This window comes from Leptonychotes weddellii, chromosome 16, assembly GCF_054177405.1.
Source record: "Leptonychotes weddellii isolate Sample4059 chromosome 16, ASM5417740v2, whole genome shotgun sequence".
NCBI classification, from domain to species: domain Eukaryota; kingdom Metazoa; phylum Chordata; class Mammalia; order Carnivora; family Phocidae; genus Leptonychotes; species Leptonychotes weddellii.
Genome location: NC_138384.1, coordinates 3165329 through 3183490, shown reverse-complemented (window position 1 = coordinate 3183490; position 18162 = coordinate 3165329). Strand labels below are relative to the sequence as shown.

The window sequence follows — 18162 nt, the reverse complement described above, 5'->3', positions numbered from 1 at the left end:
GGGCTGCCCTGTGCACTGGAGGGGGTTTGGCCTTGGTCTCCAGAGGCTGTAGCACCCTCTGGCTGTGATGCCAAAAAATGTCTCCAGATGCAGCCAGCCTTTCTTGGGGGGTTACCAGATAAAATACAAATTCAAAAAAAAAAAATAATTTTTTAGTACAAGTCCCGTGCAATATTTGGGACATACTTATACTAGACAGTTCCTCGTTTACTTGAAATTCAAATGGAACTGGGCATCCTGTTTTATGGTTCCCCCCCCATAAATCTGACAACTCTAGGTAATGAGGTGGGGGGGGGCAACCCCCTCCCGCCACCGCTGAGATGAGAAGTCGAGAACCACTGTCATGGCTGTTACAACTCACCACAATAGCTCGGCCTTTCTGAGCAGGCCCTGGAGAGCTGCTGGTTTCCTTTGTCCCTTGTGGCCGGGCCGGAGCCACGGGAGGGCGCAGCGGGGTGGCCCTACTCTGCCTTCCACCAGCTGTGTGGGCTGAGCAACTTCCTTACCCTCTCTGAGCCTCTGTTGGCAAACTCACAGAGGGGTAACAGAGGGGGCTATCCACCTTGCCTCCCTTATGAGGGTAAAGATTCGAACTTCCGCCCAGGATAGTGACCTGTAAGCTGCAGGGCCCCCCTAAGGATGTGGGATGTTAAGTGGAAGCTGTCCAGCCGGTCTCAGAGGCAGGAGGTGAGCGAGGCTATCCTGAGCAAACCTGTGAGCTCCTGGGGGAGCCCGAGCCCTGAGGACAGGGACGTGTCTTCCCAGCAGTGGGCAGCTGATGCGTGAGAGGGGCCACGGATGGGCGGCCACACAGCAGAGCAGATCAAAAGCTCAAGACCCAAGGGGCATTTGGCATTTGGGACGCAGAGCGGCAGCACGTGCCACCACGGACAGCTGAGGCTGTGGTTCCGCCCGGGGAGTCCTCCCGGGAGGCCTGGCTGCCCCCTTCAGTGTGCTCCCCGGTCAGCTGCCCGGTCAGCTCCCCCCTCAGCTCCACATGGGCCTTTCCCGGGCTCAGAGGGCAGCCGATGCTCTGGATCTGGCGCTGGCAGGGTGCAGAGATACCGGACAGCGGACAGCCCCTGCCCTGCATGCTGCTGGGGCCCATGCGAGCTGGGACAGCCTTCCCAGGGCGCGGGCTCCTCTGCAGGGGGCAGGAGGGGAGCCCCGCCCACGGCCCGAGCGAGCGCTGGCCCAGAGCAAAGACGGGAGCCATGATGAGAAACCCCCATCACCTTGTATCGAGGGCCTGCTGTGCCCCCTACAAGTGTCAGCACCTGAGATTATCTAAGCAACACCCCTGAGGGGACTGCGGTGGCCCCACCTGACAGTGGGGGAAACTGAGGCAAAGACAGTCTCCACCACTTGCCCCTGGTCACACAGCTGCTGCCCATGGCACACGCCCCGTCCCACCAGAGGCAGCCCCCTGTCGGCTGTAGAATTCTGTTTGAGGACAAATTGCACCGCGCGCAAGGGTGACAGACAGGAAGTGCCCCCAGCTCCGTTCCAGAGCACCCCAGCGCTCACACTGCAGAAACGGAGGCTCGGGATAAGTTCGTGCCTTCACCTTGGGTGTCCCCAGTGACTTCAGAGGAGGGTCTCAGAGGAGTTTCGGGTGTGGCCTGGGCGGTTTGAAGCTCCCTGCTTGACAGAAGAGGTGACGCACACAGAGGTTGGGGGCAGGGAAAGGACAGAGGCAGGAGAAAGTGACCTGGGCTGGTAGGAGTCAGGGGAGGGGTCTGTTTCTCGATGAGAACGCTGGTGGGTGTGTGGCCCCCTCACAGCTTGCGTCCTTGCTCTGCCCGTGTGTCGTACATCAGTAAGAAGGCAAACCTTTCCTGCAGAAATGAAACTTCCCCGAGATAGCAAGAGTGAAAGGAAAAAAAAAAAAAAAAAAAAAAAAGGCCGTTACCACGGTTAGCTTAGTCATTCCGCACGTGGAGGATGCAGGGCCTTTGGGTGCAACTCCCAAGGTGACACGGCAAAACTCTCAAAATGACAAGGGTGCACGCCCTCTGACCTAGCAGGCTACTCCGCGGAATGTCCCACGGCCAGGCTCCCTGGTGGGTGAAAGGCGGGCTGGGGACGGTGAGACCGTGAGCGTGGGCCACACGAGGGACTACCATGCCTCTGTCCACGAGGGAGCCCGTTCCCGCACCTGCAGATCCATGGAAGGAACAAGGGGCGGAACGGCGGGTCTAATGCCACCACTCATGTTGCAAAGAGGAAAGGGATATGCCCAGGACCATGTCTGTGCATGCATGGAATATTCTGGAAGGAGACCCAAGGAAGCAGTAACTATGGCTGCCTCCAAGCAGGCGGCTAGGAGAGTGGCAAGGGCAGACTGACTTTTTATTACATATGCTTTTGTACCTTTCACATTCTGTACCACAGAGGTAGTTTATATATTCAGAAAATAAAGTAATGAAAAAGAGAAATAAAACATTTTCTGAAGGGGGGCTAACACAGACAGATGGACTTAGGAGGGAGGAAGGAAGAAGGTGGGCCATGCTGCTGCAGGAGAGGCCTGATCAAGGTGATGGGGTGAGAGAGTAAACAGGAAGAGAGGCAGGAGTGGGGATGGGAATGCTCCTTTTCAGGAGAGTGGCCCCATGTGTGGTCATCAGGCCCAGGTAAATTGAGAGTGAAGTTCCCAGAGTTCTGGGGGGGGGGGACGCTGGGCTCAGCTGGTCCCTCCAGGCCAGAGACATCGGCCGATGAAGACTCCAGCCTGTGGGCCCTGCTCTTGGCTGACCCCCAGCCATCCTGTTCTTCATAGCTTCTCCCCTTGGAGGCAGTCATGGTTACTGTTTCCTGTGTCTCTTTCCAGAACATTCTCTGTCTCCATGTACAAACACCCTCCTAGGCGTATTTGTTTCCTTTTTCCAACATGCATGTGGTGTTAGACCTGTCATTCTGCCCCTTGTTCCTTTCACTGAACCGTGCGTGTGGGACATGGCTCCCTAGCTGTTCAGACGGAGCTGCCGTCCTTTCTCACACCGTCATGGTCTCCCCTGCACGGCCCCCCCTTCTGACCGACACATGGGAAGTGCGTGGTTAGGACACCAGTGTGGGCCGCCAGCAGCTGAGGCCGGCTGTGGGGGTGGCCAGGACTCAAAGGACAGGCGTCCTGGGGCCTGAGTGGATGTCATGCTTTACGGCCCAGGCTTGTCCCCAGGGGGCCGGAGTGCTGCCTGCTGATGGTTCCCTAGGACCTGCCCGCCCCCAAGCTGGGAGGGACTGAAGAGGGGCACTCAAGGAGCTTAGGGTACACAATTTAAGGGGGCCCCATCCTCAGGGCCAGGCACACCCTCACTCTCCTCATCTCGGCCCTGCCCCAGGTCATGCCCCTCCTGACACAGCCCTCCAGCATGTGCAGGAGACGGGCAGGTAAAAGGCCTGTTCCCCTCGATCTGGGACAACTGTGCAGGGCCGTCTCAGCTCCAGAGCCCTGTGCACGGAAGCCCAAGCCTACCCTGGATATTGGTCCTCAAGCCCTCCCCAGGCCAGCCAGCTTGACTGTGACCCTCTCGGCCATTCCTCCCTCCTTCCTCAGGACAGTAGGTGTGGTGTCAGGGTTTGGCGGGGTGGGGGTTGGTTAGCCTAAGCAGGACATGGGGCTAAATCCAGGCCATGAGCCAGGAGAGCTGCTGGCTCTCCCATGGGGACAGGGCGGGGCCAAGTTAAGTACCATCTGCTTTGGCATTTAAGATAGTCTCTGATTATCCACCCCTCCTTGGAGCAGGTGGGGGTCTCCCTGCCCTCTGAGCTCCTGCCTCCTGGGTTTCCAGCCAAGCCAACCTTGTCACCTTGGGCAGTCAGCCCCCAGCCCAGGTTCCATGTGACAAGCAAGGATGTTGGCCCCGGACAGTGGTTCTCACCCTGGGCTGCGCAGGAGAATCAGCTCGGAAGTTTCATAAACACGCTGGTGCCCGGGACCCCCCACCCACACCAATTGAATCCCCACCCCCTGGGGAACGGGCCAGAGCTGCACCATTGTGAAAGCCTCCCATGTGATTCCAACATGCATCCCTGCAAGTCAGAGTCACATGGGAGGCTTAGACCCCCAGTCTGCTCTGATCCTAGTGCTCCCTACTATTGATACAAGAAATTCTCGATACCACACCTCAGCTGCCACGGCCCTGCCTGCCCCAGGGACCTCAGCAACTCCTGCTTGGCCCCTCAGCCCCTCACTCCTGTCACACACCCCTCCTCTTCACTGCCCTTCGGCTCACCAAACTTGTCCCTGTCTCAGGGCCTTTGCATCCGCTGTTCCCTTTGCCTGGAACACTGTTCCCTGCCTCCGTGTGGCTGGCTCACTTCAATTCCTTTTACTGCTGTCACCACGCAACCCGCCGGCCTGGATCTTGGGTTCACGCACTCGTTTCTGCCTCTCCTGCGTGGGGACAGGGCTCTGAGCCGTCCTTAGCCCTTCCCTGGGGCCTGGTGCAGTGCCTGGCCCGGAGTGGATGTCCAACAGCTGCCTGCCGGACAGATGGAAGGTCTTGCGGGAACACAGTGCTGGTCTGGGCTCTGTTCCCCGCGGGGAGAGGGTTTAGGCAGGCAGCGAGGATCTCCATGGGCAGGAAGCTGCAGCCCACTGCACAGATGGGAACACGGAAGCTCAGTACACTAAGACATTGACCTTGGCCACGTTCTACCTTGATGCGGGCCCCACCATGTCGCCTTCCTTTCAAACCTATGAAGCCCCCCACAGCGTTCTGAAAATGGCTCAAAATGTACTAGCCGAATGGATGCCTTTATTCCTCTCTTTATGTGGAGCCCCCAGCCCCCACTGGAGTAAACCCCAAATTCCCTGCCCCTGGTTCCACCGTCTCCCAGAGCAGCTCTTCCAGGCGTGCTTGCTTCCCTGGTGCCACCCCTGCCCTGGGCCAGGCCACAGGTTTCTGTCCTAGCACACGGCAATCGGCACTCAGGTGGCCGCACTGAGTAACGTTCACCTCTCTCTCACTCTCCCAGCTCCATGCGGTCCAGAAGCGCAGCCACCTTGCTCATGTCTGAAGCCCCATATCCGGCCCTGGGTGGGCGCACGGTAGGGATGCAGTTGATGTTTGTGCAGTGAGCAGTCTCTCGACCAGCTCTGCCCACAGCGTCGGACGGCTCGAACCAAGAGTTTGCCCTAGAAGGTGTATGCATTGTGACGCTCATCTTCGCTGTGACCTGCGGCTAGTCTCAGGCCTCTTAATACCAGGCAAAAATGGGCATCGTGACCACCAGCCCCCAACCACCCACGCCTGGGTTACAGGCCAAGAGGAGGAGAGGCCCTGAGCCCCCCTGCAAGGGAAGTGGGAGAAATGCCTGGACAGTCAGGGGCTCCGGGGAGGGCAGACCCGTGTCCCCAGTCCCTACCATCACCATGTCACCTGCTTGGCACAAGAGACTAAAGACCCCACTACCATCGGCCAGATCCCAACAGTGGGCTGTCCTCCCAAACAGATGGCCGTCTTCCTCAAGATGGTCAAGGTCACAAAGAGGAGCTTCTGAGAAACTGTCACGATCAGAGGAGCCTGAGGAGATGTGACAAGTAATTGTAAGGTGGGCTCCTGGGACAGCAAAGGGGCCTGAGGGGAGAACAGGAAAGCTGAACAAAGCCCGGGCCTTATTGGTGATGATATATCTGGACTAGTTCAGGGGCCGTGATGAAGGGACCGAGCCGATACAAGCCTTAACTAGAGGGGAAACTGTAAATTTGAAACTACTTTCTGTAAATCTAAAACTGTTCTAAAAAAATAGTCATTAAAACACATGAACAAGCCACCAAGCCCGACAGTCTCCATCTCTTGGTGCCCTTCCACCTGGTCCCAGGTGGCCCCAGAAGGACAGTCCGCTGGGACCAGCCCGGCACAGGAGCCTGTCTCCTCGGTGACGCTGTCATTGGCCGGGGCTGGCTCTGGCACCCTCCGGGGAACCCCAGAGACCACAGCGGCCCCCGAGGTGGCCCCCACAGGAAAGCCCACACCTCCAGACTGACTTCCCTTGCACCTGCAGCTGCCACCAGAATGGGAAGGTACAGAGGGCCAGGGCAGACAGGAAACCCTGTCCACTGGGCACCATCTTCAGTGCCAGTCTATCTCAGATAAGCCTCAAAACCTGGCCCAGGAAATGTGCCCACTCATCACTCCATTTTACAGATGGGGTAGCTGAGGCTTTGTTATGTGAAGAGATTTGTACAAGGTTGCAGTTAGTCAGGGACACACCTGAGATCTGAACTCAGATCTTTCTGACCCCAGAGCCAGGTCACCAGTTGTTCTCAAACTTGAGCAGTCACTGGAATCCCCCAGAGGGTTTGTTAACCGCCCCCACCCCGCCGAGTTTCTGACTCAGTAGGTCTGGGAGGGGCCCATGCATCTGACCAGTTCCCAGGTGATGCTGAGGCCTCAGCTCTGGGGCCCCTCCATGCTGCTAACTCACAAACCCACAAACCGGGAACCCACTCACCCCTCCCCTGCCTACTGAGCCAAGCCCCTCCAACCGGCCATGGGACGCGGGCCGGTGAGAGTGGCCCTGTGCCTCAGTCTCCCCACTGTGAAGTCACCTACGCTGCCCAGCTGTAGTGAGCACGAAATAGGCAAATAGAGGGACCCCATTCTGGGAGCCGCTCCTGGCTCAGTGATGCCCGGACCAAAGCCAGCCCTTCCGCCAGAGGGCACGGGGGAGCTGCTCTTTGGACAGCGGAGCACTCCCACATGTCACAGCTGCCATGGCCAGGCCCTTGGGCAGCAGGACCCCACTCCCAGTGCTCTGCTGCACCCACTCTCCTTTGGGACCGGAAACAGAAGGATTTCGGCGCAGCTGTGCTCCTCTCTCCCGTGCCACACCCTCCACAGGTCCCCACCTCGGGCTGAGTCTTTGCCACCGGACCGGAGAAGCACCTTCCTGCCCCGCATGTGCGGGGCTCAGGGTGAAGTGACTCATGGAGGGGTGAAGAGTGTCCCCCCAAATCCACGTCCACAAAGAACCTCAGAACGTGACCTTATTTGGAAATAAGGTCTTTGCAGATGTGATTCGTTAAGAGTCTTGGGATGAGATCATCCTGGATCTAAGGCTGGCTCTAAGTCTGAAGACCGGTGTCTTTCTAAGAGAAAGGACACAGGCAGGAGGCCGTGTGAGGACAGAGGCCGACCCAGGAGGACGGGCCACACGCCCAGGAGCGCCTGGAGCCCCCAGGGGCGGGGAGAGACAGGGAGGACCCTCCCCTGGAGCCTTCGGAGACAGCGTGGTGACCCTGCTAGCAATTTAGGACTCGTAATCTCCAGACTGTGGGGGAACGCATTTCCGTTGCTTGAAGCCCCTCAGTTTGGGGTAATACGTTTCGGCAGCTCCAGGAAACTCTGACACCATCTTACCGACTGTGAAGATGAATGAGAACGTGTTGATAACGTTTCTGGCTACAGCGACTGCTTCAAATGTCAACTTAAAATGTTTCCTCCTGGAGAGGCCATACGGGGGGTGGTTGAAACAAGGCCTCTGGAACCAGCCCTCCGGGGGTTCAGATCCCACCGGGTCCCAGCTGTGTGGCCTCGGGCCAACGGCACTGCCTCTCTGTGCCTTAGCTTCCTCATCTGGAAACTGGGGATCCCAGGAGGACTCACGTGGTTGTCGTGGAGACAGGGGAGCGGATCCACACAGAATATGCACAGAACAGGGCCCTGTCCAGGCTGAGCCTCCAGTAAGAATTCACCACGTATCCTAATTACTTGACTGGGTCATTCTGAGTTCTGGAATTCATCCCAAAGAAATAATAATTTTAAAAATCAGAAATCAAAGATGTTCAAAACGGCACGATTTACAAAAGCAACGAGTTGGAAACCACCCAAAGACCAACTCTTGGCGGGATGTGACACAGGAGTTAGAGAGCGTGGAAAGACACATGCCAGTGGCAGCCAGACAGGACACACAGACATGTCGCAGCCCTACATGGAGTAACACCACGCTTGCGGGCGCGAGGGCCCAGGCGGCGAGGGCCGAGAAGGTAATTTGGACAAGGGTGTGCAGGGAAGGGGCCGAGGGGCACCTGGCGCTTTGCAGTTGCTGGGCTGTGGCCCGTCCCTTATGGGAGGAGGAGCGTTGGGGCCTCTGGGCGGGTGGGCCTGGGTCGTCTTGGTGAAGCACGGAGAGAGGGTCTGGTGCTCAGCTCCCCGCCCCCCTCCCCCTGCCTGTCACACCCAAGAGACCTGCCACCTCCCGACATCAGGGCTGGGTGAGGCTGGTGTGGGTAGAGGGCTGGCAGTCCAGGGCCAGTGGCAGGCCCCAACGAGCTGCAGTGAAAAATATGTGAGCAAACCTCGCTGCTCCAGCAACATTCCAGCCCTTTGCTCCTCCAGGGTCTGGCTGGAAGGAGGCCCTTTTAAAAGCCCCCCCGGCACCAGGGCTCTCAGTCCTGTAGGGAGGGAAATTGGGGGGGGCATGGGATGCTCCCCAGGGCCTCTCAGGGTCTGAAGTGTCTGGGTCTCCTCCCCTGGGTGGTCCCCGCCTTGGGCTGGAAAGGAAGCAGCCCCAGGGGTCCCTCCAGGGCCTTGGTTAACTCATCAAAGATGTCCTGGCCCAGCAGCCAAAAGGGGAGGCAGCCCCGTGCCCAAGGAGGAACGAATTGGATAAACCAAAGGTGGTCTATACACGGGGAATATAAGTCAGCCTTAAAAAGGAAGGCTCTTCTGACACCTTGAGGACATTCTGCTGAGCGAAATAAGCCAGTAAGGAAAGGGTAGATCCTGGGTCACTGCTCACATCAGAGGCCCTTAGAATAGGCAAATTCACAGAGACGGAAGGTAGGATGGTGGGAGGTGGGGCTGGGGAGTCGGTGTGTGCCGGGGACAGTGGAGAAGGTCTGGAGGTGGGTGGTGGGGACACCTGGCGCAACAACATGAATGTACTTAATGCTCGGGCACTGAACACTTAAGAACGGTTAAGACAGCAAATTTTATGTTACATATATCTTACCACGATTAAAAACCAAAACCAAAAGCTTGTCCTGAATGCCCACTCTGTGCCCGGCCCTGGGGACACCTGCCGCGAAGTCTAAGGGAGCAGGGTCCTTGAGCTCCAGGGGCCCTGACCGGATGCAACTCCTGGCCGGCCACCCCCACAGATTCTCGCCCCGCAAATGCCCCCCACTCCAGCGTGGGCTCAGCCTGCGGCCTCAGAGGGGCCAGGCCCTGGGGGGGCGTGGCTTGCGCACGGCTCTCCAGCAAAGCATCCCCACCTTGCCAACGACACTCTGGTTTTCTCCAGGGGACCCACGGCCCCGCACTTGCGCGGTGTCTTGGAGGAACTGTCCATCAAGATGCCCCACCCCCTGCCAAGGGGGCGGAGCATAAGCCCTAAGCGGGGCCAACCAGACGCTCTCCTAAGCTCACCCATCCCAGCAGCCGGACCGAAGGTGGTCCTTCACTCTGACCTGGACCTTCCCGCGCGCCTGACCTCCTGCGGCGAAGGAATGGGGTCGGGGGCACCTCGGAAGCATCCAGGAGGTGAGTCAGGGCGGCTGGGCATGCCACACGTGGGCGAGGGGCCATCAGAACAACTCCCAGATTTCCGGCTGGGGAGCATTTGTCGCTGAAGAATGGGCTTCAAGGGGAGAGTGTGGGCCACTTTGGTCTGAGGTGCCCCTGGGCCATCCAGACCCCGGACAGAAAGGTCTAGGGCACAGGACAGGGGTCTGGGCTGCCTCTGCCAACACCTGCCACGTTCCACAGCGATTTTGTGTCCTTCTGGGACCTTCTCCCTGCTGGCCTTCCCCAGCACCCAGTGGGTCGGACCTCCTAGGTCAGTGATAACAGGCCCGCGGGGTGGAGAGCAAACACCCCGGGGTGTGCCTGTCGGGGGCTCTTCCTCCCTTACTCCCCACGGTTGGGACTAACGCCCCTGAGGGACAAGCCACGGCCCAGGGGCACGGCGACTGTCCCACACCACTCACCTGTCCGAGCCAGGGAGGCCTGCAGGGGCGCTCAGAGTCAGAGCAAGCCTTTATAAGGCAGCTGCTGTATACAGGTACTTTCAGTGGGCGCCGGCCCCCCCCCCCAGGGTGTACCCTCCCACTCTCTCCGGCCTCATTCCTTCGCCTCCCCCCACTCCCCAGCCCCAGAGGAGCTGGTGGGGAGCTGCCCCCCTTACCTTTCAGGCAGGACAGCTGAAGCCCCATGGCGGCGCCTCTGCGGGCCTGTGGAGAGAGAAGGGGCTCGTTGGTATGGCCACGTGCGGCCAGCCCCCACCCCGCCCCCGCCCCACAGGCTCACAACAGGAAGTAGTGGGGAGAGAAACCGCCAGACTGGCGAGGTCAGGGTGAGTGCTGACTACAGCTGGGCCGGAGTTTGCTCAAAGAGGAGTCTGTGCGGTGGAAAAAAACTTTCAGGCGCCTCAGAGCTGAATATACTGGAGATCCGAGTGTGGGGTGCAGTGGAGGTGAGCGTGGGGCCGGGGGCTGACCTGGCCTTTCTTTTAGGGTCTGCAGAGGTGGCTGGCTTCAGAAGCAGGAGCAGGAGGATGTGAGGATCCTCGGCCAGGCTGCGGGGCTGGCGGCCCTGAGGCCACCATGATGGGCTCCGCTTGTTAGGGCCCCGCCCCTCATTTAAGAGGCACGTTCTTTGGAGATCTAACAGATTAAAGGCACCCAGCCTCAGTCCAAGGGAGTTACAATTGTCTCACTGTTCCCCCCCCCCGTCGGCCAGCAATGGGATGCGTCCTTAGCCTTCTGAGTGATGAATAAAACAGGCAGCACCTGTGTGCTCGTGACAATCCTCAGCGACAGTCCCGGGGTGTGCTACTATCGTTCCCACTCACAGACGGGGAACTCAGGCTCAGGGAGCTGGGGTTCCAGCCCTGGGGCTGCCCCGACCTCGGTCTGGGGCCTGTGAGGCTCTGCAGGCCCTTCTGGGGAAGGGGAGGCTCATCCCTCCATTCACAGGGAGCTGCCTGTGTGCCAGGCTGGGGGCGGGGAGAGGCGTGGAGGGTGGCCACGAGAGGGGCCCCTCGGATCTCCGACGCGGGTGTGACCGAGGCCCCGCGTCGTGCTCTGAAACCCGTCATCCCGTCCTGCCCAGAGGCCGGCATCTTTGGCTAGGAAATGCTGGGGTCCCCCAGGCGCTCACTACACACGCTGTGCTGGTGGACCAGCAGCCTTGGCCCCCCTGGGGGCTTGTTAGCAATGCAGCATCTCAGGACACCCAGATGCACTGAGCCAGAATCGGTATTTTAACAAGGCCCCCCGGGAGCCATGTGCCTGTTAAGGTCGGAGAAGCTCGCTCTGGGTCAGAAATTGTGGAGCCTTAGGATGGAAGACGGGGGTTTCAGGGGGGCGGTGCGGTGGGGGGACAATGAGGGTGTGGAGGAGCAGCTGGGAGTCTGGGAGACATGCAGGCTCAGGAGATGGTGGGACCAGGAAGGGCTGGCTTGGAGAAACCCAGGGTGAGGCCTTCCGTTTTATCCAGGTTGGGTTTGTGGGACAGGTAGGAAGGAAGGGGGCCTGGAGACAGGCCGGGGGGCTTGGAGACGAAGCGGAGAGCACGAGCGAGTGGGAGGGAGAGAGACAGGCCAGGAGAGAGATAGACAGTGGTGGAATATCTCTTAACTTGCCGGCAGGCCCTGGAGCTGTGGGTCCTCCTGGCTGGACCAGAGCCTGGCTCAGCCAGGTGACCGCAGGGGACGGTTCCTCAACCAAGACTTCACTTTCCTCATCTTTAAAATGGGGGTGATGCTCTTGGCGGGCTCACTGAGCAGCATGGAAGACTGAGTTACCAGGAGGGCACAGAGCTCAAGCCCGAGAAGCGTCCAGTGCTATTATTTATAACAGCCACAGAGGGCAGCCAGGTAGTGGCTTCCAGCTGGGGCCTTTCTCCACGGCCGTGCTATCCAGGGTGTGGTCTTGGACGAGCCGCACGGGAACACCGGGAGCTTGTGAGAGATGCGTGCTCTCAGGCCCCACCCCGCCCGCAGGCTCGGGAGCTGCATCTCAACAAGACCCAGGGGATGCTCATTACTGCTGCAGAGGCGCTGAGCATTGCCTCCTACAAGACAGGGGATTCGCCCGGGGCACTTAACGCAGACACCTGGGTCCCACCCCAGAGATTCTGGGGTAACTGGCCTGGGGTGTGGGCCTGGTCCTGAGATTTTTTAAAAGCTCCCCAGGGGATTCTAATAATGTGCCGGATGCGATGCCTAGGACAGGGTCTCCTTCTTCAGGGGGAAGAGCAAGGGCCAGGCTGGAGAAAGAGAGAGTCCGAGGCCAGGCCTGTGGGAGTAACACGTGCTCTCTCTTGAGCGTTCACTGTGTGCCTGTCAGAGCCCCTGGACCGAGATTCCTGGTCAGTTAGTGCTCACAACAGCCCTGAAACGTTGGGACCATCCCCATCCCCATTCCACAGAGGGGGAAACAGAGGCACAGGGAGGTTAGTTAATTTGCACAAGGTTGTATGGGTAGCAAGAGGTGGGTTCAGGGTTCAAACCCAGCACTTTGGACCCTACGGCCACAACATTTTCAACTACAGGGCTTCCCGGGGTTGGGGGTGGGGGCTAAGCAAGGGGTGGCATAGACCTTACCTCTGTCTCTCCCAACCCTCCTCAGGCTGGGTCTCCAGCCCAGGGGTCTGCAGCCCTGAGGTCGGGCTCACGAACACACCCAGGACCCCCACTGGCCACTGTGAGCAGCTCACACATCACAGCCTAGTAGACACGCCGTGCACAGTGCACCCCGACGTCACTGTGTGCTTATGGGTGACCCGTCCCAGGGTTTAGACAGTGATTTATGGGGAAGGCCTTAGGACTTTGCTGTAAAATGCTCCAGAAAAGCCACCCCCGTGCTGTGGGCGCAGGGGGATGACGCAGTTGGGGCAGGGGCGCTGAAGCTGAAAGGTGGGAGTTCATGACGTATTTTTGTGTTTGTCTGAAAAATGCTGGGGTGCCCGGGTGGCTCAGTGGGTGAAGCGTCTGCCTTCGGCTCAGGTCATGATCCCGGGGTCCTGGGATTGAGCCCCGAGTGGGGCTCCCTGCTCAGCTGGGAGTCTGCTTCTCCCTCTCCCTCTGCCCCTCCCATTCGTGCTCTCTCTCTCAAAAAAATAAAATCTTAAAAAAAAACAACTAATACTAAAATAGCCAAAAGAGAGACAGCTGTCTATGAGGTGACAGGATGCAGCCGATGTTCAGGTTTCTGATCTCGATCATCCGACCGAGTCTGCAAGAGGCGGTGCTGCTCCAGGTGTCTGGGCTCGGGGCCACCGCGCCTGCCGCGTAACTCGGTGGTTCGGCTAGGAGATCAGCACACGCGTGTACGTACGGAGAGAGACCCCAAGGCAAACGTGGCTAAGTGTTCGTCTCTGGGAAAGGACCTGGAGGAGCACTTTGTGTTCCTGCAACTTTTCTGGAGGCTTGAAACTATTTCAAGAGAAGTCAACCAGGGAAAGAAAAGCAGAGACACAAGAGCAACAGGGGTCCCGCGGCCTCTGTGCCCGACGCCACCGCCTCCCCAGTGGTGGCCCAGACCGCGGTTCTGTGCATCAGACCGTGTTTTCCTCGAGACTTCTCTGATGCAGTTGGAGGAGCGTTCAGGGGACCGCGGCTCTGGTCTGGGGAAGGCTGTGTTGTTCTGTGCCAGGAGCACCACCTCCCCAAGACTTGTCCTGAATTGATAGGTGTCGTCTCTAAAGCTGTCTTGTGACTTGAAAAACACCCATTTCAAAACATTCAGGAGGGAAGGAGAGAGAGAGAGACAGGAAGAGGAAGGGGGGAACGGGGAGGGAGGGGGGGAGAAGGGGGGAAGGGGAGAGGGAGGGAGAAGAAAGAAGGCGGATCAAGGAAGCAAGAGGAGGAGGAAGCAGGAGAGGCCCCAGCCTGGATTCAGGGGACACAGGGACCAGAAGCTGCGCCAGGGTCCGTCCGGCCAGGTCACATCAAGGGGTCATGTCAGTGTGCAGCGTTTCTGTGTCCGATTTCTAAAATTCCCCAATGGAGAATTTTCACAAACCGACGTGTCTTGTCCCAGTGCACGGGCCCTAACTCTGGCCACCCTGCCTCTACCTCCCCACAGGACAGAAGGTAGGCAGCAGGGGGTGGGGAACGGCCTGGAGGAACGAGGACGAACCAGGGTCCAAGCGCTGTGTGACCTCAGGCAAGTCATTTCCCTCTCTGAGCCGGAGGTGCTGAAGTCGGGCTGCCCAGGCTCTGTGTCAAACTGGCACCCTGCCATCAGCCTGGGGGGTGGTCCTGTCCCCGGCACTCCCGCGCAGGCGCTGCGTTAGGGGTGTCCTGCGTAGCGGACCCCGGTTTGGGCTGCTCCCACGGGTGATCCACTCCACTCCCTCTGTGATGGGGCTGCTGACCGAGGGCCAGGCCCGGCAGAGACTGCAGAGAGAGCCCCGTGAATGGGAGGAGTTGAAGCCTGATTCTACAACTGGGGGAATGGAGGCCTGACTGGGGCGAGTGAGGCCGCTTCTACCTCAGACCCCTTCGTGGGCAGCATCACAATAACGAGAGCTGACACATACCTGGCTAATGCTTGTAAGAGGCCAAGTCCTGGGCTGAGATTATTATAAAAATTACTCCACTCCACCCTAACGATGCCCTAAGAGAGAAACATTACCGCCACCCCATTTTACAGACGGGGGAGGGGGATGGAGCTCCGAGGGGGCCCGGGGCTAGGAAGCCCCACCCGGGGGTGCTCGGTTTCAGGGCCCCATCATCCCATCCGCCGCGGCTCTGCGCTGCGTTCGTTACAAAGATATGGGTTTCTGCGATGAGGAAAGAGATTTGATGGGAGGGAAGCAAAGCTCTCGTGGGAGGGGTCCCCCTTCGCTTGGCAAGATGGCGCAAGTGCAGTCAGGCCCAGGAGAACCGCTAGTTTAGGTATAAATGTCCCCTCTTCCACACTTTGGCAGGAGTGTGGAAAACCTCCCTTTCCTATTGCGTCGGGCTGTTTATGTTCCCTTTGAAATATCAGATTAATTATTTGCACAACAGCTTGAAGTAGAACGGGCTCTTTCTTGCACCCGGGCAAACAAATGGCTCTACTGCCAAATGGCCACCACAGGGTCCTCTCTCGCGGCAGGGACGGTGACGATACACACTTCCTCCTGCGGGGTGTGCCTCCGCCCTGAGCCGCCGAGAGAGATGGCTATCAGCTGCTTTGCACGCCACGCAGCGTGCGCTAAAAGCAGGAGCATCTCCAGGGGAAGGACACACGTGGCCGAGCGGTCTGTGACTGTTTTTACAGCAGCCTGGAAGAAACTGCCAGCCCACAGTGGTGAGAGCTCCCCCACTCACCTTCTACACGCTTGCAGTGCGGAGAAAAGGAAGACAGCGTGTTCTCTGCCCAAAGTAAAAAGTAACTACAATGTACTGTGTCCCAGACACAGAGCCACCGACGGACTGGGGGGACGCTACTTCTTGAAGTCTGGCCCCAGTGCGGGCTGACTCCCTTCAGTTACTACTTTTGTGGACCAGAGGCTGGGCTCCGGAGTGTGAGGGGACGTCTTTCTGGAGTGAATCATACGCATCTAGAGCTGGAAGGAGCCGGACAGAGAAGGCTCCAGATAAAATATACAGTGCCCTGTTTCTGCATGGGACATGCTCAGACCCCAAATCCTTCATCATGAATCCGCAATTCAAACTTAACTGGGTGTCCGGGTTTTTTTTGTTTGTTTTGTTTTTAAGATTTTATTTTTAAGTAATCTGTACACCCAACGTGGGGCTTGAACTCACAACCCTGAGGTCAAGAGTCACGTGCCAGGTGCATCCTGTATTTTATTTGCAAAATCTGGCAGCTCTCGACAGAGGTGGTCTTGGTGCTCACATGGGTTTCCCAGATGAGGACACGGAGGCCCGGAGAGGGAAAGTGAGTGAAAGGTCGGGTCCAGCTGGAAGTCTGATCTTGGTCTCTGCAGAGCCACCTCCTAGATGGAATCGGAATGATCCTCTGGAGGTCATGACTCACCGTAGTGTGGCAGCTCAGCTGCTTAACCAACACCTCACTTGAAGCCCAAGGAGAGGGCCGGGGTGAAGAATCATAGCTGAGGAATGTGACAGTTGGCCTAGGTGGGTGGACCCACCGAGTGAGGATGGAACCAGGTGCCACTCCCAGCCAGGGCATGTGGGCAAGCTCTCCTCGCCTGTTTCCTCACTGCAAATACAGGGAAGAAGGTTCTAAGAGGCTGGCCACCCTGGGCTCCCAGTAGGCACAGGGAACATCTTGGTTTTCTTCCTTCTTTAGAAAAGGCGCTTGCTTTTTGTAACAGGATTAGAATTCCTGCAATTCCAGCCAAAGGGTCTGTGCTGGGAACAGATATGCCACAAGCATTAACATGCCTCCCATCCTGGTACACAGAGTGCAAACATGAGCATCTCCCTGGCCTTGGCCCATGGACCTGCAGGAGGCTGCAAGCTCCTCTCTTGGGGGTGGGGGGGAGCAGGGACAGCTGCTTGGCCCACAGCAGCTCACCAACAGGAAGTGAAAGAGGATGGGGGCGGGGAGGCAAAGCACCCACTGAAATCCCCACCTATTTTTCTGTCATGGAGAAGGGTCTTGGGCCACCTGGGGTCCAGCCATGGCCTCCCTGTGTTTGACCATGTAACTCTGAGCAAAACACTCACCCACTGCCTGCTCTGAGCCTCTGTGTAATCAAGCTCAACGCTTATGGTTTGTGTAGCTTTTCATATGTTATATGTCAATAAAAATGTTTATTTAAAAATAAGGGGTATGCTATTAGAAGTCAAGTTAATGGTTAATTAACCACAGGGTTAATTTAAAAATGTGCAATTAGGGGCGCCTGGGTGGCTCAATGGGTTAAGCACCTGCCTTTGGCTCGGGTCATGATCTCAGGGTCCTGGGATCCAGCCCCACATCGGGCTCCCTTCTCAGCCGGGAGCCTGCTTCTTCCTCTCCCTCTACCGCTCCCCCTGCTCGTTCTCAATCTCTCTCCCTCTCTCTGTCAAATAAGTAAATAAAATTTTCAAAAAAAAACCTTTTTTTTAAAGTAGGCTCCATACCCAATGTGGGGCTCGAACTCACAACCATGAGATCAAGAGTATGCTCTTGTGACGAGCCAGCCAGGTGCCCCCCAAAACATGCAGTTGCTTTTCTTTTTTCTTTTTTTAAAGATTTTATTTATTTATTTATTTATTTTTAAAGATTTTATTTATTTATTTGAGAGAGAGAGAATGAGAGAGAACAAGCACATGAGAGGGGGGAGGGTCAGAGGGAGGAGCAGACTCCCCGCTGAGCAGGGAGCCTGACGTGGGACTCGATCCCGGGACTCCAGGATCATGACCTGAGCCGAAGGCAGTCGCTCAACCAACTGAGCCACCCAGGCGCCCAAAGATTTTATTTATTTGAGAGAGAGAGAATGAGAGAGAGCACATGAGAGGGGGGAGGGTCAGAGGGAGAAGCAGACTCCCCGCCGAGCAGGGAGCCCGATGCGGGACTCGATCCCGGGACTCCAGGATCATGACCTGAGCCGAAGGCAGTCGCTTAACCGACTGAGCCACCCAGGCGCCCATGCAGTTGTTTTTCAGGGCAGCCTTGATGATAGGAGCCACAAAGTACCAGCCCGCAGCAGTGAGCACCTGCCAGCTCACCTGAAGGTTTTCGGAAGTGGCAGCCTGTGGGAGACATGGGACCAACTGCTGGCTACCAAGGGAGACTGCCGCTGGGAGGGGCAGGAGGACATTCCTAGGGAAGTTCTATTTCCGGATCTGGTGTACACTTTTGATGTGCACATGTTACCATGTGTGTATTACATGTTCATAATATTTTATTGGGGGGGAGGTGTTGCACTTTCTGGTCCCAGAGGCCTGGCCTAGCCCCTGCCATATTCAAGAGCAATTCACTGTCAGGGCTACGGGTTCAAGGCCTGGCCTTGCCACCGACCCGCCTCATGACCTTTACAAGCCTCTGTGTCCTCATCTGTAAAATGGGGATAACACCACTACTTGGTCAGAGGATGAAAAGGACCAGGCAGGTGATGGGGACTGTGGGCTCTGGAATACCGCAAGTGCTCGGTACACATTAAATAGCACTGCTCCCTTTCCACACCCACTGAGGGGAAGGTCCCAGCTCCAGTCCTCAGAGGTGACCTAAACTCCGGCTCAGTGCCCACTGAGTTGCACCCCACAAGCAAGGGAAGGGCTTCCAGGGAGAGGAGATTAGGTGGTGAAGCT

The 18162-nt window shown here is 57.8% G+C and overlaps 2 protein-coding genes and 1 long non-coding RNA gene across 4 annotated transcripts in view; 2 read left to right on the top strand and 1 right to left on the bottom strand.

The window, feature by feature from the left end:
* COX4I1 (cytochrome c oxidase subunit 4I1) overlaps positions 1–18162 on the top strand; it is a 400433-nt gene that overhangs the window by 327550 nt on the left and 54721 nt on the right. The gene's annotated exons all lie outside the window — the stretch shown is intronic.
* CLMB (calcimembrin) overlaps positions 1–18162 on the bottom strand; it is a 31161-nt gene that overhangs the window by 11612 nt on the left and 1387 nt on the right. The window contains exon 2 of the mRNA XM_081806283.1: positions 10135–10180. Coding sequence (XP_081662409.1) covers positions 10135–10162 — 28 coding nt within the window. The 5' untranslated portion in view covers positions 10163–10180. The remainder of the gene's footprint in view (positions 1–10134; positions 10181–18162) is intronic.
* On the top strand, positions 9270–10809 carry LOC145717505 (uncharacterized). 2 transcript variants are annotated; one of them, XR_014140761.1, is made up of 3 exons: positions 9270–9491; positions 10100–10302; positions 10463–10809. It is a non-coding gene; the product is annotated as an uncharacterized LOC145717505 (long non-coding RNA). The 2 variants fall into 2 exon arrangements; XR_014140762.1 differs by having other exon boundaries at positions 9271–9491; positions 10106–10302.